At 34.4% G+C, this 27,048-nt stretch overlaps 1 protein-coding gene and 1 long non-coding RNA gene across 2 annotated transcripts; one reads left to right on the top strand and one right to left on the bottom strand.

Moving 5' to 3' along the window:
• The first annotated feature begins 710 nt into the window (after nt 1-710).
• On the top strand, nt 711-23,079 carry LOC105330311 (uncharacterized). The gene is made up of 3 exons (XR_010708019.1): nt 711-933; nt 18,763-18,956; nt 22,886-23,079. It is a non-coding gene; the product is annotated as an uncharacterized lncRNA (long non-coding RNA).
• LOC105344538 (zinc finger MYM-type protein 3) lies at nt 6,497-8,670 on the bottom strand. Its single transcript, XM_011452321.4, has 2 exons — nt 7,549-8,670; nt 6,497-7,278 (listed from the first exon to the last, which is right to left on the bottom strand). Exons 1-2 carry the CDS (start codon nt 8,441-8,443, stop codon nt 6,755-6,757), a joined length of 1,419 nt encoding a protein of 472 aa, XP_011450623.2. The 5' UTR covers nt 8,444-8,670; the 3' UTR covers nt 6,497-6,754.
• Nucleotides 23,080-27,048: the final 3,969 nt, after the last annotated feature.

The raw sequence follows: 27,048 nt of genomic DNA, 5'->3' as shown, positions 1-27,048 counted from the left end.
CAAGTCATGTCGCGAGGGGATGCTCCGCTTTGCGGTGCCCTTATTTTATAATTCTTACACGCAATTTTTAAACAAAAGCAACACTATCTCGAACATAAGGCTGTCTCCACTTCGCATTTCACGGGGCATGGTCACGATTTGGTTAAATTCTATTTTTCTGTTTTTAAAATTAATAATGCTCTAGGAATGTATTTATAATGGTCAAATGAAATTTGAGAGTCAGTTGAAGAGTTACATGTATAAGCAAGATACAGTGCTCACAATTCTTTGTCATGTAAACAAGGCTTGTCTCCTGTGTTTGTTTACATAGGTTCAATATACAAGTTAAAATTCTTTTTTAAGCTGATTTGTCTATCTTTTTATTCATTTAAGCATAAATAAACTGTTCCTAACGTTTAACATATTCATTTTAGGTATAAAACTGGAATTTCTACATCTACATTCAAAATGTAAACGTATGGTCTGTTTACATAGCAAAGAATTGTAAGCTTGTCACTTGCTTATAACTCGACGAATGACACTCTCAAATTTTGGTTGCCAATTAAAAATGCCTTACTTAAGCATTTTAATCTTTAAAATCGAATTTTTTTTTTTTACCAATATCGTGACTATGCCTCGTTAGTGAACCACTGCTTTTAAAACTAAAAAAATGAGATAAACTTTAAAGAGTGTCCAAATTTTGCTACAGGAAAAAATGATTATAAAAATATTAAGACCGAATGAGATACCCAGAATTTGAATTCGAAATATCTTGAACACAACTGCAATCGATTTGCGCCATTACCTGTGATGTCATAGAAGCAATTGATATTTAATTCGATCGCTTATTTTTTCCTGTCTCTCATTCATGACATCCATCAAAAGTGTTTGGAGTCGTTTTTAGAAAGCAGGAAAACATGCTCATCAACGTGGTTTTGTTTATGTGCATCATCGGTAAGTATGAACTTGCAATTCTTCTCGTTTATTAGTTTGCTAACAAAATCCTTATTAAGGATTTAAAAATGCGCCAATTGAAAATTATATTGCCCATAGCGCCATGGGATAATTTTGAGATTTTTTTTCCCATGATACATTTATTAACTGTGCATGGTTGATATATTGAAATGTTGTGCTACATGTAATTCATAGAACCAGTTATTAAGTACATTTTGTTGATATTGAATTGCATATTACTTTCCTCAGCAAAAACGTGTTCATTAGCTGCTAGTAGTATTCATAACATAATTAGTGAAAGTGTTCCTTTGTTCAAATTTTAAATTAAGTTTCTGTTAATCAAATTTGCAGCAATCATCCCTACTTTCGAGATCTTTTCAGCTTTTGTGATTATGAAAGGAATCACAAAACTGAAAAAAAATGTCTTCAGTCAACCTCTTTAATTTATTTATTCAAGATCGCAAAATGGAAGTGTGCAGAAAACATAGCTTATTCGAATTATTTTTTTGTCATCATCTGCATCCATCATCGGACTTTATTATTTCGATTGATTTAAACATAAAGACGAATTTTGACGGTACAGCGCCTAAACAACTGCTATCTGTAAAATACGCTATTCGTTGTTTCTATTTGAAAATTGAACTGTTGCTAAGTGATACATAAATCATGGGTCACGACGCAAAATCAACGAAAAGTGTCCCAATTTCAAGAAAGTTTTAAACTATCCGTGAGCGCCAAACTCGTAAGGAATTAATGTAATTGATAATTAATGTAATTTGCAAAAGGGCCAAAAAGTAACCAGATATAGACGAATATTTTCTTAATCGTTGACGATTTATTAAGCACATTAAACAAAGTTTTGTGCTAATATTTACATTCAGAAAACAGAAAAAGATCAAATGCTTCAGTGTTCATACATTTTTTTTCCCTCTCAAATATTTAAGATTTAAAAATATTTGAAATCTCATTTACGACCAACCAAACTTCTAAGGAAGAAACAAAAATCTTTTTATGCACCGTTTGCATTATTTTATCATTATGGTGATGAGTCTTCTTTGAAGTATTAAAAGAAACGTCTACAATGTTTAATTATTCTAACAAAGTTCATTGATTAAAACCACACAAATCAAATAAATATTTAGAATATTTCAATTAACTTTAATATTTATTATAATTGTTAAGTATTTTTTTTAGATTACCGTTTTGATTAACCTCAACTAGAAACAATTGGCCTACAGGCCTTGACGGTCATCCTATATAATCAGAGCCCTTGAAATGACCTGTCAGAGAGTCCCATGTTAGCAATTTACGCTTCATTTAGGAATTTTAACCCTAATCTGAGCCTTTTCTGACTGCCCCCCCCCCCCTTTTTATTATTTTATGATTGCAAAGATAAATTCATTAAAGGGAAAAAGGAGCAAGAGTAAGAAGTTATACCCTAGCTCCAGGGGCCAAACATTGTAAACTTTTAGTAAAAAGATACCTGCAGTCCTTTAATGGTCAGTCTTTTAGAATATTTACAGTTTTGTTTAAAATGCACACAATATGCATACAGCTTATTTATACAAGCATACAATACAATGGAAATTATTGTAGATGTAACATATTTAATTCAATATTCTCAAAAAAACAATGTACTATGTAGTTTTCAAGATAAAGTTAAAATTATCAATGGACAACAAACAAACGGTTACTCTAAGAAAATACATGTTCACTATATGGCCAACCCCCCCCCCCCCAAAAAAAAAATAAATAAAAAAAATAAGAAAAGAACATTATGAACATGCATGTAATAACAGTGGTATTGATTTTCTCTAACGACTGTGATTGTACAGAAGAAAATACTATTAAATCCATATTGGCCGCACCTAAGGGTCCCAAAATTCCTGTCCCAAGGGTCATGAATTTCACAATTTAGGTAGAGGTCTTCATGAATATCACAACCGTGCATTCATTTTATTTCCCACTACTGTGGAAGTGACAAAGAATATTTTATACATATACACTTTCACTATATGGCCATATTGACCCCACGATAGGGCCTGAACCCCTATACCAGGGGCCATAAATTTCACAATTTCAGTAGAAAACCAATGGTTATGTAGTTTCTCTCAAATACATGTATATATGAGAATGAAGAAGATTTACTAAGATATAATACATGTTCACCATATGGCTATAATGGCCCACCAATTTGCTATAATGGCCCACCATATGGCTATAATGACCCCGCCCTAGGACCTGAACCCCTGATCCAGGTTCAAGAATTTCACAATTTTTGTAAAGGGCTTCATGGACATCACAGCAATGCATTTAGTTTTTCATTTGACGGCGCCTACGAGATATTGGTATACGTGTATACGTGTTTCTCTCTTTCACATCATATCGATATTCATGAACAGTAAGTGCTAAATTATTCAGATTGTTTTTTATTGCTTGATGTTGATTTCAGGAAAGGAAAATTTGGGACCTAACAAATTTTTCTTTTTTAAGCAAGGACTGTTGATGTTATGGTTTTGTTAATATTTTTAATATTAAAAATACAGCTTTCTGAAAGATTCGTCATACGTTCTCCAAGCAACATCACCATGCAGTCTTTGCATTTCTCTAATAAAGCTCATGTATTTTAATAAATGGGGAGCTTCTGATGGGTGTTTCTGAATTCTAATGTTAATAAAGATAAGAAAGGCATCAGTCCACTGACTGATGAACATGGGGGTTTTTGATTTTAAACTATGCTGCACATTAATGACCCCCGGAGTAATGCACAGCGTAAGAGGTTCTTCATCTTGGTGCGACAATAGTACTCTTAAATCAAAAAATTCATTTGACCAAATTTTTGCCTTTATCTTTTGTGGTATTGTTGCACCAAGAGGAATACCCTCTGTTACAGAGATAAGGTTATCAGCATTGAATAAACCTTTGTTTGTGCCTACTGGCTCACCTGTGTTTTCTAAAAGTTGAGACACTACTGACAATATAGGGTTATCTTGCATAGAGGAAGAAGTAGTCGTTGGTGCAGGTAACTCATTGACGGTGTTTGCATATGTAGCACATGCAGCATTTTCTAGGGGTACCACTGTACTACTTGAAGCATCAGAGTTGGGATTTTGCAATTTAACAATTTCTTGCGCAAGTCTTTGGTAATCGATTGGTTCAGCCTGAGGTTTACGTTTTGCTCTAGTACTTTCACTGATTTGATTGCGGTATTTACAAACTTGTTGACAGCTGACAGTTAAAATGACGTAGTCAAAACATGGCGCGACTAAACGCCGCACTCTGATTGGTTAATGTAGACAATTAAAGAAGATCAGCTAAATACTCAAAAATACTCAAATATTAGAATTACAATTATATCATGCCTAGACTATTATTTTTGGTACTGGCATAAAAATAACATATCACAATTTACATAAATGCTATTATTTACAATAATGCTGTATAATTTTTAATTATTTTGTTTATTCTTTTTAACTTTTTACTATCATGGTTATTGATGTTATTGTTTTAATATACTGAGCAAAAAAAGTTTAGCAATTCAAAATATTTGATATAACACACAGTAACAGAAATAAGATACAACCTGCATATTTAATTAATTTATGGGATTGTTTTAACGTGAATAAATTGGGTTAAACTTTTTAGTCAATCTTGCTGCGTTACGCAAGAAAACAGCGTAAAACTTAATAGGGGTTAAGGTCTTTAAGTCACCCTCAATTTCAGTATTTTGTGTGGCCTCCATTTGCACCAATAACGGCCATACAGCGGCGTCTCATACTCCTAATCAGGTTTCGTACCTCTTGCATTGAGATCTGATTCCACTCATGCTGCAGGGCAATGGCCAGTTCCGCTACGTTGTTGACGTTATGTCGCTGTCTTAAATGACGACCAAGAATGTCCCAAACGTGCTCAATTGGTGACAAATCTGGCGATCGTGCAGGCCAATCCAAAGTGACAATATTGTTTTGTTGAAGGGTGGTTTGTGTGCGACGTGCTGTGTGCGGACGGGCATTGTCTTGCTGCAGGATTCTTGCATTACCTTGGCGCAAAAAGGGGACAACTACAGGAACGACAATCTCGTCGCATTATCTTTGAGAATTTAACGTCCCATTAACTACCACAAGCACCGTTTTACCCCGATGGCTTATTCCACCCCAAACCATGACACTTCCGCCTCCATAACGATCACGTTGGATAATGTTTTCTGGATCAAATCGCTCTATTCTGAGTCTCCATACACGAAGTCTTCCATCTGCAAAATCGACGTTAAATCGCGATTCATCGGTGAACAGAACCTCATTCCATTGTCTCTGAATCCAGCGACGGTGAGCATTGGCCAATGCGATGCGGGTTTGTCGATGACGTTGAGTTAATGGTACTGCAGTGAGAGGTCTTCGGCCTCGAAGATTTGCTGAACGTAGCCTGTTTCTTACACTTTGACCACATAACCTTACTCCAGTAGCTCGGTGCAACTCTTCTGCAACTCTAGGAGCAGTCGTTTTACGTGGACGTCCTGAACGCTGTCGATCGCTGACGTTTCCAGTGGTCCTAAATCGGTTCCAAAGTCGGCATATGGTAGACGGATACACATTGAATTCCTGAGCAACATCTCTCTGCGAGCAACCAGCAGTTAACATCCCTATTGCCTGTTGACGTTCATTTTCAGAAAGTCCTGGTCGTTTCCCCATTAGACGTTTTTGCAACTTTTCACCGGTTTTCCTTTAAACACGTGTTCGACAAGTTTTCTAGGAAGTAACTTTCCCCGGACTGTGATTATTCAAGCATAACCTATTGTATTGTTTCATTGTACCAACGCTAGACATCATGGATTTAACGCGTCGAGCTTTAGAAAAAACCACTGTCTTTTGATTCCTTTAATTCTATTGACTTCAGAGAAATACATAATAGACCAACCAAGAACTCTTTTTTAAATTATATCTATGCAAAAGCAATTGCTAAACTTATTGTGATCAGTATATATATTGAGAAAATGAAACATAAGAATTGCATCTCTTTGGTTAGAAATACCTTAGTGCAGCATTTTTAATCCTAAAAAATACAAAACCTATAACGGTGGTTTCGAAATCTTTAAAAAAAAACCATACGCAAAAACGTGTATAGAACCAATCACTTAGAAGACTATGAAAACATTATAAACATTTTAACAAGAGCTTGGACTTTGGGGGGCAAACGGCAATGTGAAGTTAGCATACATGTCTATTTCATTGTTGGTCACTCAGCCATGGCGCTTTGAAATCAACACGATTTGTTTGGATTTCGGGCAAGTCTATGCAATTTGTGCGTATTCAGCTTGAATCAAGTGCCATTTTAATATGTTATGACGCAAAATATAGAAAGCTTCGTCCTATCGAAAGTCCCAGGTCTTGGTAAAATGGTTCGATGAAATCGATGAATGGAATAACTGCACTATAATTTTGTTTGGGCAAATTAAATTTTCGTAGATTTCAAGATTTTACCTTCCTTAGCAAACACTTTTTCATTAGTTGCCAGTTGTATTTTGTACGTATGAACTTTAATTTGACATGTACCATAGCTGCGGTAAATTTCTTTTGATCTTAACTGTGGGTATCTGTACATAACCATTGATACCCAGTAGGCGTGGTAAAACTTCACTAATAAAACCATGACGCAACACATCATTTGCATAATTTTTTTCCATTGCAAATTGACATCAATTTTAATCAACAAAAAATGACAAACAAATCTAGTGCGTGTTTCGCCTCTCAGGCTGTATGGGTAAACATAACTAGTTCACACACGGCATTTAACAAATAAAAAATACTCAACACTTAAGACTCTTTCAAAGGTTGAAATATACTTTACAGTTATTGAACATGTTTTTACAATCTCCACACTTCGGATTTTCAATTCCATCCAAGATTTTGGCCTTTTTGCTGACTGGTTCATTTGGCTCCAATGCATTGGAAATATCACGCAGCATCTCTTCACTCGGACGCTTATATTTACGGACACTCTCGATGGATCTATGTCCTGTGCGTTCCATGATTTCCTGTTCCGGAACCCCGGCTTGGTAAAGAGCGGTTGCACAGGTGCGCTTACCCGAATGATTAGAGAAGAATCCGGGAATTCCGGCTTTGTCGCACATATTTTTCATAATTGTAGATAATTTGTTGACTCCAATAGGCTGTACACTGAAACGGACTTCGTTGTTTTCTCCGTTTGCAAGTGGTCGCCGGTAAAATCGGTTATTTTCTGAATTAACCACCACCAGATCGAAGTATTCCTTGTAGATATTGAAGACTTTTTCGCCCTGGAAATGATGCCTTATAGATTTTGCGCTCACGTGTCTTTGATACAATCCACCTGTAAAGATAGCAATAACCTTAAATGCTCAAATATATATTTTTTTCTAAAACAAATTCTTTTCTTTTTGGGCAATATCACCTTTGTAATTATTATAATTTCCATATAAGCTTTATCAATCGTTGTAGACTAGTAAGAACAAACCAACCGATATATGCGCAGATGAACAGTTATTTTGTGTTAGAATAGCCTTAATAAAGATTTACAAAACCATTACACAGCTGTTAAATTATATGTATTAGATTTTAATTATTAGTAAATTTAATTTACCTTTATAGGTCTTGTTTGCCCTTCCTGTAAAATTTATAAACTTGCCCTTCTGGTCTTGACCCAGCTCAAACTGGTCTACGGATAATGTTTTGTGTTCGTCAACAGCTCTCAAACCAAAGAGCTTGCAATTGTAGAAAAACAGGGTGTTTAGCATTGATTCTCCTGTACTGTTACCGAGGAGACCCTTCTCCCACAGAATATTCTCTGCCTCTTCAGAAATTGGCTCGGCCTGCCTAGTAGATGTCCCCACGCCTTGTGCGGTAAGTTCTGCCATCCGCGCGCTTAGAGTTTTCCGGAATTCGTAAAACTGGGAATTCTTCTCATCAAGAAAATTAAAATGCACTCCGTTTTCTCGAAGATGTCTTAAAAGTCCAGTACAAAGCATGTAAAGTGTTTTAGGAGGGTAGGCCTTGCCATCCTTGCGTCGCGTTTCAACAACAAACCTTGATAGCCAAAAATTAAGCTCCTCTGCTGAGAAGGCCAGAATATCCGGGATCTGGTCCCCTGTCATCATCATCCGAGCGGAGCGCCAGTCGTTGAATGTAGTTACCGACCAATTTGTGTTCTTCCGCGTGTTTTTGTTTTCAGTCGAATTGAGCAAATCTTTCAAGTCATTATCATTTACAAAATGTTCATAGCGACCCACCGGCATGCTAGATCCTCCCTCTTTTTTCGCAAGGAGGTCAAAATCCACAAAGTAGTTCGATTCCATGTCGGCAGGTCCGGGATTGTACAAGTCGATCGCTTGAGACAACGTGATGTTCTCCAACAAATTTTCGCACTCAATCTCCTTCTCTATCTGCTCACTTGCTTGCGAAAGAGTAATATCGTCAATTGTGGTGTCCCATAGCCCACCCAAATCAAAAAAACCCTCGCATGTGTCGTCTACTTCCATTTCTTTTGATATGTCGTCCTTTCTTGTCGACTTCTAAGCGGGAAATGAAGAGCCAAAATTTCTCTTTGCGCGTGCTATATGATTTTTGGTTGCTCTGATACATGTGACTTAAACAATAGGTTTTAATTGGTTATGTAAAGAAGGACGAAGGCGGGTCAAAAATGTCACTCGGACGCTGCGCGTCCTCGTGACATTTTTGCCCCACCTTCGTCCTTCTGTACATAACCAATTAAAACCTATTGTATAACTACTACTTTGTTCAAAGTTTTAAGTCGATGCTGTACATAGTAACTTAGACACGATATAAAGTCAACATTTTCAAAATTAATATGGGTATTTTAGTGCTGCATCAAATTTTAAAGTCAAATAAAGAGTTACAAGTAAGATACAGATATTAGAATTCTTTGCTTTGTAAACAAAGCTTGTATTTTGTTATTGTTCACCTGTTTTTTATTGGTATAAGTTTCAATCAAATGCTGTTTTCTTTTGTTGATAATATTATTAATGAAAAAATAAAGAAGTTTGTCTTCTTTTCCTTGATTAATTTGGTTTGAGATATTGGAAGGCTGTTATTATTATTTAAACAAATATAAGACTTAAGTTTACCTCTGTATTTCGCTTGCAACTTCACGTTTGACATTTACATTTTTAACAATCATATAAATTGCACAAGTAACTCATTTTTAGGCGTAAAATTTAAAAAAAAAAACAACTTTTGATCTCAAACCGTGTCTAGGTTCTTTAAAAACGCAGCAGCCAATACTCTTTTTAAAATGCTTTTATATCAACCTTTCGATATAAATATGTGAGGACTCACAAATCCCTATAGAAAACATGTAAAATTGTCAACTTCTGGAAAGCTTTTTTATATTTACGTAGCCTGCAGTTTTTCAATATACAAGGAAAAAAATTGCTTTTTAATTAAAATTCACGGCATCAGTTTATTTGATGATTTACAAGAACTGGGACATTTCAAATGAATATTTTATAAAGAAAACATTTTTTTGTTTTACTTGAAAGTTTAAAGAATTCTTTCATCGTTTTTCCCTGAATCAATTTTGATTGATTTAAACAGAATGTTACATTATAAAATGAATATTTTATGTAAAAAATATTTTGTGTTTTACTTCAAATTCTGAGAAATCTTTTATACCTGCAATCTCCTGCACCAATATCGATTGATCTGAATGGTCCATTATGAAATGAATGTTTTATAAAGAAAAACATTTTGTGTCAAATTCAGAGACTTCCTAACTGCAATCTCCTGTGCCAATTTTAATTAATTTTCACGGAATGATACATTATAAATATTTATAGTATAAAACATTCATACAAAAAAAACCCAGGAAAAATCATCGAAATTCCCTGCTTCATTTTGATTTGCATGGAATGGTTTGCCAGTGCATTATGAAATTATTATTTTATAAAGAAAACATAAATTGAGAGTGGTTTTGATTGGTTAAACACGGATCGAATATTATGAGATGAATATCTTAAAGACTCCTTCCGTTGAAATAATCACCCTTCATTCTTTGTGGTTTATTTTGATTAATTTTCACGCACTGCTATATTTTATAAATAAAATTGATATTTTATATAGATGTTGATAGGCAATTTGTGCTTACAATCAAACGAAGCTGTGCTATTTAGTCGCCTCTAACACTGTCTGACATTTCAGTTATCATTCAGTTTGCTGGATAACACAGGTTCAACTTGTCATCATAACTTGAATTTTAAAGGGGCATGGTCACGAATTTGGTCAAATTCTATATTTTTGTTTTTACTATTTACAATGCTTTGAGAATGCATTTCAAATGATCAAAAGAAATTAGAGAGTCAGTTGTAGAGTTATAAGCAAGATACAAAGCTCACTATACTTTGTCATGTAAACAAGACGCGTGCCCTGTTTTGATTTACTAATTAGGCTCAATTTACCTGTAAATATCTTTTTCAAGCTGATTTTTTATCTTATTCATTTTGAACATATATAAACATATCCTAATGTTTAGCACATTCAATTTAGGTCTATAACTGGAATTTTACTTCATCCAAAATGTAAACTGTCTCGGGACGATTTTAGAGAAAATTAATGAAGCTGCATTTAAAATAACAGTCAAATTGTTCAAAACAAACCATTTTTGGGAGTTGATTTTAATCAACTCTCCTATGCAGTTACTCAGGCAAACCGAAAGTGAAACAGTGTTTGGACCTAAGCACAAATCAACACCGCTGACAACGTTTAGTTCTAATCAATAAATTCGATGTAATGAGTTCATAAACATTGTTTTTTAAGGAAACTCATTTAGAGATACCTTGTAAATAGTAAGATTTTAAATGGTACTACATGTAACAATTTAGAGATGTTTTGAAGTGGTACATTTGATGTATTCCTACGCCAGAGTTCAATATAGTCCAACCAGACGCTCGGCTGTCTCCGTGAATCTCTAACAAGCGGAGAGTCTCTCTTGCTTGTCGGAGATGAACGGATACAGCTGAGAGTCAGGTTGAACGAGACTAGAGTTCAATTTTGCTTGGATCCATACAATTTCTCATAACTATTTCGATTACTGATACGTAGTTTGATGGAATAATTCTTTGAATATATTGGGTTTTCACGAAATTCCTGTAGGAGAATTCATATCATTAAAAAAATGTGCGTAATTCAAATACTTGCCATGCAAAATAACATAATCGTTGATTTTAGAATAAATAATAATCGTTAAAATCAACTCCTGACAGTAGTTCAGTTTTTTGATTTAGGCTGTAAACACCTTTCATCTAAAACTTTAATTCATATGAATGATGAATTCAACACTTTAACTCGCTTCATTTACACACCATTTTGACATTCGGAACTCTCGGGATTTCTCATATTTAATGCACTGAGTTAGAGTTATCTCTCGTATTTTCTTTGATGTCGGAACAGAATATATTATAAACATTATATACATGTATTTGTATTATCGTTTCTGAGTTTATCCATATATGATATTGTGGAAACATAAACTTAAAAGTCTTCTGTGATTTAGCGTGAATGTAATGAGCATGCGCAAGTTTGTAAAATCCAAAAAATCCAGATAATTTCCCTAATTTTTAAAGGAATTTTCGTTAATAATTTTTTAGCATAGCTTGATTGAGAAAAAAAAGAAAAAAACAAATAGGTAATCTTCAAGTACCAATGATGTTTAAAATATAGAAAACAAAAGACAGTACTCTTCCTATTTCTCGGTATTAAAGGCCAAAATTCGAGTCTATCATTTTAATATAGTAGTATAGATTTAACATAATTATATCAATTAAGAAGAACCGGAAAGGAATGACGACAATTATACAAACAACGTATTCATTGTGAAAATATAATATTGTAAATGTATTATATTGTACTTTAATTCCAAGAAATAAGAATCCATTCTCAGATTTCTATTTAAGGCATTTAGCCAACGATCCAAACTTAAATGTTATAACAAAAATGTCATCATTACTTATTATCACTCAAAACCTACCACAATGTTTCATGATAACAACGAACAATACAGCAGTAACCAAGACCTTACCGATACTGGTACTGGATCAGTACATTTTATTATTTATTCCAAATTGGACACAGTTTTTAAAATGCTTGCCTCCTTATATCACCTCTTTCGTTCAAGTTATAATACTATAATAATCAATGAGATTTTGTTCTTTTTCTAGTGGCATTTGAAAATACTCGAGGACCATTTCTTACCTATTTACATTTGTACGTGAAAATAATTTTATGTTTTGGTTAATGAGGCCGAGTACATTTTGAGTACGTACACTTTCGCCCAGCATTTGCATTGTGACTTCATCTTTTTGCTTGGTAAACGCCATGGCGTTATGGTTTCAACTGCAGATATTCAGCAACATTCGTCAAAAATAGCACGTTTTGAGCGTAAAATTAATATTATATTGTATAATAAACAAATGTCTTGACGTTTAAAGCTATATTTGGGCTCGGGTTGTCTTGTCATGTTTTTACCCCCACCTAAATATAGCTTATCATACATGTATTTCAAGGCAGTAACCACGTATTTTATATTGATGACCCTTAATATGTTATGTTATAAATATTGTTTTTGCTTAAATATGTCTTATTAGTAAACTATGAAGATTATCATTTCCGCCTTTGTCAAATAAGAAAATAGGCATTATCTGACAAATATGAGAAATGAGGCACGAAAAACAGGAACAAACAAGGATGTAAAAGGATTTTATTTTGATCATTTGATGCCTTTTAGCAAAAACTTCCATATATGAACAAATAATTCCTACAGCAGTAGTTTAAAAAATGTTAAAAATTGATACAGTTTTAAGTTGACCCCTAAACAAACGATTTTTTAAATCTTAAAATAATAATTATATCAGTAGAAATTCATGTAAAAAATCTGAAAAAAATAAACAAATTCGATCCGGCCTCATTATTATTAATTTTATATCATATTTATTTATGTATACAGTACTGTATGAGTCAGCTATTGTTAAAGCATTGAATAAGTTGCTAGGACACTTTACTGTACATACATGTACTTTTAAGACAAAATAGTGCGTAATTAACTTAAATAAAAACAATTATTTTTTGTTATTCTCGTTGGCTGTATGAAAATCACGTGACATATTCTGTCTCTGGACAACGAGTCTTTATTGTCAACCGACCTTGACCGTCTTCCTTCAAGTTGGATGGTACAAATAGCTTTGGAAGTCAGGTTGTCTGAGTTTAGCTGATATACCACTTTAACTACTTGTTTTAAATATGACTGTCTAATCGGGTAATTATATAGTTAATACAATAATATCATTGTACAATCAGTTTGTGGCTATAAAGACACAGAAAGTGATATTGACCTCGCTAATAAGCTGTCAATAATAAGTTAAAATCACTTGTCCTTATAACTACATACCGACCTATAAAGACAACAATACTTAAACAAATTACAGAGTGTTGTAGTTTTAATTAATAGGATTCAATGTCACTTTAACTTTAAAGTTGTTTTGACGTTGTATGTGCATAACACGAAGTTACATTTTTTCCCTCTTGATATACATTCTTTTATAACGGAGAAAAAACTCAACGTAGAACTAATTTATAGCCATAAAATTTCAGATTTAACAACTTTGAGATGAGTTTTAGTGATTTTTTTTAAAAATCTCAAGATTTGTATTAATTGCCATAAGCACTCTCAATCGTACGGGAGAAAAAGAGAATATTTTCTCAGATTTGATACATTTTCACTATCTGACCATAATGACCCAACTCCATAAATTTCAAAATTTTGGCAGAGGGCTTCATGGACATCTTAACTATGCATTTAGTTTTCCCCATATGTGGGAGTAGAAAATTGGGGTTTTCGTTGCATATTTGACCCCGCCCATGAGGCCACGGGGGTTGTAAGCCATAATTTAATAAAATGTAAACTGCTCTTATCCTAGAAATGCTTTACACAAAAAATAGTAACAATTGGCCTGGTAGTTTTCAAGAAAAATGTACAATAGTTAGCGGACGACGCACGACGACGGAACCACCAGTTGAAATGAAAGTTCATTTGAGTGACTCAGGTGACATAAAAAAGACTGCAATTTTGTTCTGTGCAATTCACATCCTTAATTTAAAAATGATGCATATGTATTACACATAAATATTTTGTTGATAGAATTGATGAATATTAAAATAACGAGTGTATTTTATTTTAATGTTGAAGTTTACGAGTAGACTTTTCATTTCTTGTTCTATTTACGACATTTCGTAATGATCTAAAAAGAGTTTTGTATACGAGTTGACTTTGGTTTAGTATACGAGTCTAAATTTTGAACAAGGGCACCGCTAAGCGGAGCATCCCCTCGCGACACGAGTTATTGTGTGGGGATGCATTATTTAGGACTTATTTATTACTTCAAAAACTATGTTTTCTTTACATGTACTAGATCTAAATCTAAAAAATATCAAGTTGTTGATTTGAACTGCTTACTTTCACTTTGGTTTCAAAGAAGGGAAGCGGGTGATTGTTATTGTCAAATCGTACAAAAGATTTCTGCTTAAAATTGTGTTATTTTAACGATATATCAAAGAGTACTCAATTAATTGACTTGAAAACTATACCAGGCTTTGTCCTTTAACATGTACCATGCCAAATACGTATACGAAGTTTGATAAACTTCCGTGCAAGGGGTTTCTTTAACTTGCTTCCAAGCTGAGCACACAGCAGCGATGGTAAACTGGTATCCCCTTCGCAACATTCAAACACACATTAAGCTATTAACTTACTGTAACGTTGTTCTGTCACGCTACTTTCGCTCTGACTGATTGATAAGTCTTACTCAGAAATTTCGATTGATAACTCGTATACAAAGTTGATTATGACATTGATTTAATGAAAAAATAATTTGTAATAGTATTAATGGTTTGGAAAGGCACATGCATTTTCTATTTGTTATTTTACAGAAGTGTGCAATCTATGATAAATATTTTTAGTTTTGGACGAATTTTGTCATAATGTATGCCCCCCCCCCTCCTTTACAATGGTGTAATTTTATCTAAGTTTTTGCATATAAAGGACTATATATGGTATGGGCCTAAAATGGCCCCCTAAAAGGAATATCATTATTTTACTGTAATTTTTTGTTTTCTTTGTACAGATATATATGTGATGTTTTACTACATGTTCATTTTGATTCAAGTGCCCACTATTTAGAAATACGGCAATGTAAAGACAACCTTTTCCCGCCATTTTTGCAATTTTAGCATTAAAAAGCTTGTTTTCAAGCAGTTTTTTTTTCAGGAAACATAGAGCGCATGCTTGAACCAACAAAATATTTTAATCAGAGATGTATCTAGCCAAGTCTAATAAGTGACAAAAAATTTGTCCTGGTTCAAGCATGCGCTCTATATTTCCCATTCGTAAAAAGATGAGAAAAATGTCATTTTTCGACTGATTTTGATTGAATTATGGAAATAGCGTCACTTGTGACGTCATATACTGCAAGTGACTGCAAATAAATCAAACAAATATGTGAATATATATTTTATATCAACTCTTCTAAATTATAACATAACATTTTATTGTACCCGAAACACTTTAAAAAATGGTGAATTATGGGGGCCAAATTTTTACTCTTATCATATATAGTTCTTTGACCAATTAATATGACATTGCATTTGTTTTAATCTTTTACAATGAGGCATATTTTTGCAAAGGTTGAGGAAATTCTATTGGAAGGTTTTTTTTTTAATTTACTAGAAAATGGAAATGGAGTGCATATTTCCTGTGAGTTTGGTGTATTGGAATGCAAAAGTATGCATCTTTCAGCTCGATTTTGCACATAAAATCTCTTTTGATCATAATATTTCTGACTACTTGAAAACCTTCCATCTTGAAATGTTCGTATACTACTTACTCGTTCAACTTTTTAAGGTTGAAAATGGGACGGGACCCTCCATCTTTCTTTGGACGTACAAACAAAGTGCTTATGAACTGATCTTGAACACTGTTCTTGGGGTTCACAATCTCCACCGCTCTTTTTTCTAACATTTCCCCAATTTCCTTTTTCAAAATCTGATATTCTCTCTCCGAGTAATGAATTTCCATTACAGATATTTGCCTGGGTGTTTTCAAAAAATCTATTTTGTACCCCCTCAGTTCGGTCAGAATTGACCAATCTTTTGTTATTATCTCTCAGTTTGAAACAAAATTGCTTTAGTCTCCCCTCTAACGGGATTGGATTTTGTACAATTTCTGTCAATTTCAACTTTTTTACACTGGGATGGAGATTGTGGTGATCCCCTTAAACTTTTGATGTTTGTTCTACCACTATCGGTATATTTATCTGAAACGTCATTGACGTACCTTTGTTTCTTTGTAATGCCACCTCTGCCTCTGAAGTTCGACCCCCTGGTCCTTTTCTGCTCACCAGAGGGTCCCTGACGAAAGGGCTGGTCGACAGTCAGCCTAGGTTTCTTGGTTACAGGCCTGGCGATATCCCTTGACATCTCTCGGGCTCGCTATCTGTCTTTTGACTTCCGGTACAGGGTACATGTAGCATAAAAATCGTTCCCAAATAGTACAGTATCGCCCTGAAATTTTGCCTCGTTGTCGCGTAGCATGCTTTTCGCTTTCTTTGTACTCTTGAGAATCTTGGCGAAAATTTATCCTCCGCTCGTAAAGACATGCCACGTTCACCTGGCCAATCATAAGAATAGTCTTTTCCAGCAACTTGACCACATCTTCAATACCCATCGTTGATGTGTGGCCCTCATGAGCTTTGTCTAATTCCCATATGCGAGATACTGGTCCCATACACTGAGCGACGCGTTTCTGAACAAATTTCAACGACGAATCGTGCATTTTTAAGAACTTCAAAGACTTGTGATCCGCCACTAAGTCCTCAATCGTCAATTTCCGGAGGATTCAAAAAGTCGTTACCCGGTATGGGCGCGTCTTCTAAAATACAGGAGCGGGTCTTCTCCTCTGTCAAATGAAGTTTGAAATACTTCTTAGCATACTTTGCCTTGCTTTTGTCCAACAAATATTCCGTCTCATTATTGAGCGGATCAGAACGCTTAGCGTCCAGTTCATCATCCGAATCGGCCTCTTTGGGCTCCCGGGTGCGTGATAATGGCGACTTGTACGTAAAATCGTCAATTTCGCCCTCTTCTTCAGAACTATCGTCTTCGTAAGGGTCTGACGAAGCACTGTCGTCGTCATAACGATCTTTTATATAAGTTTTCATAGAGTCTTTGCTCTTAGTTTTCTTTGGTATATTGTAACCACCCCACGATTTTCTGGGTTTCTTCATCATGGCCGCCCGTTTTATCTGTCTCGACAGAATTGCCATCTTGGCCTAAACTGCCCTTTCTGGGTTACCATCAGGACACTCATGTCCTCAAACAATTCTCCACGCGATATGTGACAAATATCTTGAGAACAAAGTATAAATCCGAAGGATTACAGGTGATCTAAAATGGAGCAGGAAAAAAAATCGTCTGCTATGTATCGAAGACAAACGGAAGAAGGAAGATCTCGCAAGATCTAATTCTTTAAATAGGCTGGGATTACCGGAAGCCAGGGAGAATACATTGTTATACCTTACTTCAGTTTTATGAAATAAAATTAGATTACCCATCAACTAAATCATATAAAAAAAAGAATGCAAGATCACTCATATTATAATCCTGTGATAATTATGAATATTCTCTAAGCGATCGCTATATGTCAATAGCATCTGAAGCAATTTAAGCGAAAGCGAGAACACTTTTGTGGGAAAAAAAATGAACAAGACATCCTCATCAATTAACTATTGACCAAGTGAACTTCTCTTAGAATAATTCGAACAATTTTGATGACAATTGTTCGTGATGAATAGAATTAATATGGGTCTGTAGTGAATGCGTTCGATTTGCGAAATTTATTTCCAGTGATAAAAATTTTCCTTTATCCCTATGAGTACATTCCATTCATCGATTTTTGGATGGAACCATTTTACCAAGACCTGGGACTTTCGGTAGGACGAAGCTTTCTATATCTTGCGTCAAAACATATTAAAATGGCACTTGATTCAAGCTGAATATGCACAAATTGCATAGACTTAGCCCGAAATCCAAAAAAATCGTGTTGATTTCAAAGCTCCATGGCTGAGTGACCAACAATGAAATAGACATGCTAACTTCACATTGCTGTTTGCCCCCCAAAGTCCAATCTCTTGTTAAAATGTTCATAATGTTTTCATAGTCATCTAAGTGATTGGTTCTATACACGTTTTTGCGTATGTTTTTTTTAAAGATTTCGAAACCACCGTTATACATTTTGTATTTTTTATGATTAAAATGCTGAATTAAGGTATTTCTAACCAAAGAGATGCAATTTTTATGTTTCATTTTCTCAATATATATTAAAACAATAATATCAATAACCATGATAGTAAAAAGTAAAAAAAAAATAAAAAATAATTAAAAATTAAATATAATATGTTCGATTAAATAGCAACAAAATAATACATCAAATAGTCTTGACTATATAAAAATAAAAATAGAAATAGTTTGGGGTTGACTAGACAACGTAAAGAGTGACGATCAGAGTCAAATGGCTAATGATAATGAAAACATCACATTTGTTTTACATTCTCTGTAACTACGCCCCCTATTGAAGAAAATACCCCTTTATTTGCGTGTTGGTAATAATTTTATTAGAATTCCGATGGACAATAATAAATATTTTACCTATACAGCAGTTCTACAACTTCTATAGAATAGAACTGAAGGGAGACATATACACATAATCTTTTGACATTAATCGTTTTATTTGTTTTAGGAAATGTTCATTCATGGTGCATGGAATTAGCTTTCAAAGTTGTGACCGGTGGACCATTTGGGGTCTATGATTTATTTGTACGAAATCGCACTCATAATACAAAGAACCGGGCAGCCCAGCAACTGACGAACCAAGTAAAGGAGCATTACAAATCTGACGTCCTAAACGATATACATTCATATGGCGTCACTAAGGTAAATCAGTTTTCTCTTTTTTATCAAAGCTTATACATTATTAGCTTACCTGAGTCAAAGGCTCAAGTAAGCTTTTCTGATCACAATTTGTCCGTTGTCTGTCGTCGTCGTCATTGTTGTAAACTTTTCACATTTTCATCTTCTTCTCAAGAACTACTGGGCAGATTTCAACCAAATTTGGCACAAAGCACCACTAGGTGAAGGGGATTCAAGTTTGTTCAAATGAAGTACCACGCCCTCTTTAAAGGGGAGATCATTGAGAATTATTGAAAATTTGTTGGTATTTTGAAAAATCTTCTTCTCAAAAACTATTCAGCCTGAAAAGCTTAAACTTGTGTTGAGGCATCATCAGGTAGTGTAGATTCAAGTTTGTTCAAATCATGGTCCCCAGGGGTAGGGAGGAGCCACAAGAGGGGGATCAAGTTTTACATAGGAATATATAGAGAAAATCATTAAAATCTTCTTCTCAAAAACTATCAGGCAAGAAAAGCTCAAATTAAAATGGGAGCATCCTTAGGTAGTGTAGATTCGAGTTTGTTCAAATCATGGTCCCCGGGGGTAGGGTGGGGCCACAATTGGGGGATCAAGTTTTACATAGGAATATATACAGAAAATCTTTAAAAATCTTCTACTCAAAAACTATAAAGCCAGAAAAACTCAAATTTGATTGGAAGCATCCTGAGATAGAGTAGATTCAAGTTTGTTCAAATCATGTTCCAGGGGGAAGGGTTGGGCCACAATTGGGGGACCAAATTTTACATAAGAATATATAGCGAAAATCTTTAAAAATCTTCTTCTAAAAAACTATTAGGCCAGAAAAGCTCAAATTAAAATTGAAGCATCCTCAGGTAGTGTAGATTCGGGTTTGTTCAAATCATGGTCCCCGGGGGTAGGATGGGGCCACAATTGGGGGATCAAGTTTTACATAGGAATATATAGAGAAAATCTTTAAAAATATTCTGGGAAAGTTTTCGGTCCAAAACTCAGTACTTGGTGTGAAAGCACAGGTTATGCAGATTTATGTTTGATGAAACCATGATTCCCTAGAGAAAAGTGGGGCCACGAAATGGGAGGGGGGGGGGGGTATACGAGGGCTGTCCAAAAAGTTCGTGGACAATCGCGTTATTGTCATTTTAAACGGGTTTATATATGCATATTGTATACCAAAATATTTGTCATAAAATTCCAAATCAGATTAAAGTGGTTTTGAATGTTTTCATTAAAATTAAACTTAAATTATACTGTATTAAAATGTCGCGAAAAGCACGAACGGCCCATTGTCAAAATTGTCCAAACTTCGAGATTGAGTTTTAAGATATGAATATTAACAGTATTTTTAATACAGGTAAAAACGTCAAAATATTGAACTGTGACGTAGTCAGAATTGTGAACGTCATTTTCATACGTCATTTAAAGCCGTTTTTAATTGAGCAGAGGATATTACAAGGAGTTTACGGCAAGAACATGTCTTTGAAAACGCCAGAAAAAGCGACGTCGGCGGATCGCATGGAACAGCGCGCCATCATTAAATTCTGCGTAGACTCGGGGAAAACACCTATCGAAACGAAGCAAATGATGGAGAACACAAAAAGGCATCGACACATATCAAGATCACTAGTCTACAAGTGGCACAAACGATTTTCGGATGGAGTTTGCGATTTAAAAGACGCTGAAAGAAGTGGAAGGCCTTTGCTTTGTGACGATATAACGAAATCCCGCATTCATGACATTGTCATGAAGGACAGACGTCTGACGTTAAGAGAAGTCGCGTCAATAAGTGATGTTAGCAAATCTTCGGTTTTTAATAACCTCACTGAAGACTTCTGTATGAGTCGTGTTTGCGCAAGATGGGTGCCCAGACTTTTATCCGATGAGCACAAAAAAGACGAATGCATACAAGTAAGGCTTTCATACAGAATTTCAAAAGAGGAGGAGAGAAGTGGCTTGACAGAATCATTACTACAGACGAGACTTGGCTGCATCATTTTGATCCAGAAACAAAAACAGAATCCAGCATTTGGAAACACCGGGGTTCATCAGCACCGAAAAATGCAAAGGTTGCGAAATCCATGGGTAAACAAATGTACATATTCTTTGCTGATCGGCACGGAATGATATTGGTCCACGCTGTACCCTCCGGTCAGACGGTGAATGCTGCATACTACTCCAAGGTAGAGAACTACCCATTTCATCACATTTAAATTGTAATTACAGATTTAAAAACGTCCATTTCGCTACATTTAGCATATCGTAATTCATAAATTTAATACTCGGACATTCTAATTTTAATTTTGATTTATTTAATTACTATATATATGAATAAATTCACATATTCTAAAGCCACATACAGTGTACCAAACGAAACATTGGTTTTATTTATTACAGGTGTTACGCCGCGACCTAGTTAAGGCAATTAAGAACAAAACGCCCTGCCATGGCTGTTGAATTTGGGAATATCATCCTACACCAAGATAATGCACCAGCACATACAGCAACTTCCACGTGTCTGGAAATCGAACTCCTATGATACGATCTTCTTGAACACCCGCCATACAGTCCGGATCTTGCTCCGATGGATTTTGCAATTTTTCCTTTCATCAAATCACAGCTAAGAGGAGTAAGATTTGAGGATTCTGATGAACTTAAATATGCTACTCGGACCATTGTATCTAAAATCGACAGTAAATGGTATTCGGATGTGTTTGATTCATGGCTAAGAAGGTGTGAGAAGTGTTTGCAGTGCAAAGGTGACTACGTTGAAAAGTAACAGAAACCAACGCGCTACGTACGACGTTATAAAAACGTCGTGTAACCGTCAGACTGGGCCGTGCGGCCTGTACAGGCTATGTTTTTGTAGTGATAACTACATTATGAGAATGAACATTGTTCTGATTTTTATACACATGCATTATTATAGTCTATATTAAAATATTTTAATACTTTTCTAAATACTGTAAACGTGGTTATATTGACGAGTTCAAAATTTGACGATTTTTTAGTAAGAGACAATTGGCGAGTTTTAATTTTGACGAATTTTTGGATAAGAGTAAGAGTAATCTATCTTTGATTTCTTACAATGCCAGGGTTAGAGTTATCTTTCTTGCGAACTCTTTTACAAGCGTTGGTATTAATAAAAGTTAACTTTGATTGAAAAAAAGTCTGTACAGATTTGATGGAATAAAATTGTTCTTTGTATTTTGTTTTTATTAACTATACGATATTGCCTGAGGTAATAAAGTAGGTCAAACACGGCATGATAATTACGCACGAAGTTATTATAGAATGTTGTGACGATTTAGTGATAAATGCATTTAAAACATGCTTGTTTAGATTTTATGGGTTTTTAAAATGCTAATTACGTGTTTTTATAGCTATTTACATAAATGAATCATTAACTTTGATCAAGTCCTAACGGGATAAGGCCGATAAAAAAATTCTGGTATTAATGTGCTCTATATATGATGTGAAGTTTGGCGAGTGGAAATTTTGACGAGAAAATAAAAATCGCCAACATAGTCAAAATTAACACATCGTCAAAATTTCCACGTTTACAGTATAGCGTCGTTATTTAGAATGAAATTACATGTGTCCACGAACTTTTTGGACAACCCTCGTATAGGAATAGGGAAAAATCTTCTTACAGTTACCACAACAAAAGGGGCTTGGTATTTACCTAAAAATAAGAGGTGGAAAAAATTGGCAGATTTTCAAATTTTTTTTAGCAAGATCTACTGTACTCAGTTGTCAGGATATTTTGATACTGTAATGCTAATTTGATCAGAATTAAGGGAATTGTTGCTCAGGTGAGCGATGTGGCCCCTGGGCCTCTTGTTATAAAAGCGTTTTCAAAATCTTGAAGAATATATGTTTTTAAATGTTTATATGGTAACAACATCAGTTATATCATCATTCCTTTAAATATATTTCAGATAAGAGTATCCTACTACAAGGGGGGCGCTGAAGCTCAATACTTTGTTTTCAACGCAGTAGGAGCCACCAAAACTGGATGGTTCAGCCGAGATAGATTATTAGAGACAAGTTTTAATAATATAACGACACTGACTGATGTAAAAAATAAAACGGGAGAATTTTTCAGCATCGAAGGGTATTATCTTCATTTTAAATTTCCACGCATCTTGAAAATAACAGTTTTTATATGAACAGTAGGTCTTGAATTGAAAAAAAAATATTGCAAATTTACATACAATCATTTTAATTGCGGTGCGTCTTTTTACCCCAATGAACCCCAAAATGCCCCCAATGAACCCCAATGATACCTAATGATACCCCTATTATACCAAATGATATCCCAATGATACCCTAATGAACTTTGAAATACCACAATGATACCAAATATGTGCATACAGTCATGTAGTTAACAGATACTCCGCGCAAGCGTGTGAATAAACACCGTTTACACATTAATATTATGGGGGGTTCCTTTTTTTAAGTATTCTTTAAAATTGAAATAAAAAACCAAAAACCCCTGCTGAATATTTAGAGGAGCGAGCAGGGCTCTATAATACAATTTTGTTCCAAGGTCAAATTTCTCTTAAACTTTTTATTACTGTCCCAAATATGAATTTAAAGCTATTGGGGAGCAATTTTAAAAAGCAAATGGAGAGTAAGGGGTTCTCCCTTTTAACTTTCCCGTTTTCTGCATTTATCATTTATTCGTATAGACGTAGAACACAATCTGTTCATTGTTTACCGTCAAATAAAGTACAAGGACATGTATTTACTTATATAATATAGGTATCAACTACCAATCTGTCGTGTTATAAAGATGAAACTAAAAAACGCTAGCATATGCGTATTTATTTGCATGCATACTTTAAACCAAACTTGCTAGATCCAAAGTATCCCAATTGTTAACTCGCCTTACACTTTTTGTCTTCATGTTCAATAGCAACCTGCGATCATAAAATTTAATACACACCCCTCCGACAATTTTTTGTTATTACACACCCCTTTCCGCTAAGCATCAGCTATAATGACGTCCAGTTCGGTATGAATCTCCGACTATGTCGTCAAATAATTAAAGTCGACGTCAACTTGCAGGGCCTGGCAGATCCAGGATTTGAACTTAGAGGGGGCGTCAGTTTTAGGCAGGGGGTCTGTGGCCGCCTTGAAGCTGTAAGCTCCTGGATCATAGAGATTTTTTAGGGAAAAATGAAGTCTTAGAATTTTTTACTTTTTGAATTTTTTTTTTTGGTGATTATACTTAAAAGTAATAAAAGTATTTAGAATTTTAAAAGATTTTTAGATTCGCCCCCGAAAGCTCCTGGATTCTAGAGATTTGTAGGGTGAAAATAAAGTTTCAAATTTTGACATTTGTGTATGGTGTCATATCTTTGCCCCTTGTGTGCAAGTTATTTGTCTGTCAAATATGTCGACATGCAAAATGTTTTATGTTGACATGTTTGTAGATTTGAGAGATGCAGTAATCTTATCAAACCTTTTGCCTTGCAGAAATATTAGAAATATTCTTACGAATGGTTGAACATTAATCAGTTTTAAAAAATCAAGTTTAATGGTATGATATAAATGTAGTTTTTAAAAAAGATAACAATAAAAACATGGAAGAGTCTTTAAAACACTAGCTAGAATAACCAACTTTGTTATTGCATGTTTCTGCTGGACACTTTGCCGAATTAATTTTTTCTGGAATATGAGCACTTATAGTGTTCATAGGTTTTAAACTGGAAAGTTAGCCACGTTTGACACGATTTTTTCTCTCCAAAAACCATAAACAATAGATTTAAAAGAGCTTAACAAAAATGGGCAGTTATTCACTTTTTCTGTAAATTTAAGAAAAATGTTTGCTGCGAAAAAAAAGTGGGAGACCATCACACAATACCCCCCCCCCATGCTACGTTCCTGAAGTTGACCTTATACAATGTACTATAAAATCTAAAGCTGATTGCTTTAGTTAATGAGGTTTTCAAATTTCAGTACAACCTTCGCTTATATAATAGCCTTATTTTTAAAAACAAGAGGCCCATGGGCCACATCGCTCACCTGAGAAACAATAGGTATGATAAAATCAGCTTAATGGAGTCATAATACAAACTATCTGGACAATAATACATTTAGATCCTGTATAAATAAAATCCATTTTTCCCCTGGATATTCTTATGTTTAAAATCATTAGTCCCTTTTCTAACAGTATGATTTTATAGTCATATCATATGTTGAGTATTGCAGTTCTCAAAAAGATCCTTAACAATAGTTTATATATATGGGATATAAACCTACATCAAACTATGAACCTTCTTGTGGGGCCAAAGAATTGTCCTGGGGCAAAAGTCTTAACAATTATAAAGAATCATCTGGCTGATTAGTTTCTGAGAAGAAGATTTTTAAAGATTAACTCTATATATTCCTTTGTTAAACTTTGACCCCCCAGTGTGGCCCCACCCTACCCTGGGGATCATGATTTTAACAACTTTGAATCTACACTACCTGAAGATGCTTTCACACAAGTTTCAGCTTTCCTTGCTGATCAGTTTCTGAGAAGAAGATTTTTAAAGATTTACTCTATATATTCCTATGTTAAACGTTGTGAGCTAAAAATAGTTCACAACCATTTTAAAAAAAGGATGGTACATGTACAATCTTTAGTTATCAAACAAATCTAGATCATACTTTTTTTTTAAATTTCGTACATACTTTATTCCCTTTTCTTGTCTAGATTCAATGTACATTGGTAATATTGAGAGTTGATCCCTTCTTTTGTTTGTTTGTTTTTTCGTTGCATTAGAATGATTATCGTTGTACACCACATCTTAAGCACAACTTTAACTCATTATTTTTATTCATGTTTTACACATTTATTATATTCCACCATCTTAGCGTTACATGTACTAAAATAATTGAATTCTGATTAAATGAAATATGACGTGTGTACCTGAACATACATATACATAATTGAAAATGCATTAATTCTGTAACACAGCATGTCGTCAGAAATTTTTAAAATATATTTATGGACAAACACGACGTTCCTCAGTTTAAGATAATTTTTCTTGATATAACATTTTTTCTTTACTTGCAATTCAGAGTGCATTACTAGACTATTTTTGGAGTTAGATATTTTGATTTTGTCGTTTAATAGCATGCAAAATGCAATTGAATGCTTATTGATAATGTCATTGACATTTTCAACCTAAACTATACACCGTATTTATATAGAAAATTATCAAATAAATTGAATATGTAAATTTGGAGTTACAGAAATGTAAATTTTCACATTGCGGAGATAGAAAAAGTTGAAAATAACAATGATAGGTCGTGTCCGACCTTATATTACCGATTAACTTTAATTAGATTTTATACCTTTTGAATAACATTTATTATCCTAATATAGTTCATTGTGGTATCATTGTGGTTCATTGCGATTCTTTGTGGATAAAAGACGCGCCGAAAAGAAGTATTTTTTGTACAGAGGTGCAAACATTAGTTTATTTCATTTGTGTATCAGAGTTAGACCCTAATTTTCAATCTTCGGGAATTTGTTATTGCAACTCTTTTGCAGCATTAAGTAGATTTTGTCAGTGTAACTATATATGACGTGATTGTCAATATTTTCCTGTAAGAGAAATGTAAGGTGAACCTGTAGATTAACAGATGCACGATTCAAATGGTATTTTTTAAAAATATCTTAAGTCACACAAGACGTTACTCAATTTTAGGTTCTTTTCCATGAAAGATTAATCTTTATTAAATTGGACGCGAAACCTCTCGGTGCGAACATGTGTTCGGAGCGAAACCCTCCGATCGTTACCAATAAAGTTAAATAAGGATTAAGCATTTTTTTAAACAATGGCCTTGAACCCTAGGTTAATTTCATGACATATCCTAGGGTCGTAAGCAATCTTTATAGCGAAGCGCCGCTCGCGTAGCGAGCTCCATAGACAACGTGTACGAACGGAGAAAATTCGAGTTGAAATCTGCACATTGTTCAAAGAAATTTTTATGAGGCCACGTGAATTGGTTCTACATATCCCAATAATCCTTTGCGGTGCATAGCAACATGGTGGAACAGGAAGCGTTTCTAAAGAAAATCTTACCTCTTAATCGTATACATCTA

This window comes from Magallana gigas, chromosome 7 (assembly GCF_963853765.1).
Source record: "Magallana gigas chromosome 7, xbMagGiga1.1, whole genome shotgun sequence".
In the NCBI taxonomy this organism is placed as follows: domain Eukaryota; kingdom Metazoa; phylum Mollusca; class Bivalvia; order Ostreida; family Ostreidae; genus Magallana; species Magallana gigas.
This window is presented reverse-complemented; position numbering and strand designations above follow the sequence as displayed.

Bases quoted from the DNA above. Each gene is read 5' to 3' on its own strand.
- LOC105344538 (XM_011452321.4), bottom strand. From the start codon at position 8,443: ATGGAAGTAGACGACACATGCGAGGGTTTTTTTGATTTGGGTGGGCTA. The intron at 7,279-7,548 runs GTAAATTAAATT...CTATCTTTACAG, and splicing joins GGCAAACAAGACCTATAAAG to GTGGATTGTATCAAAGACAC.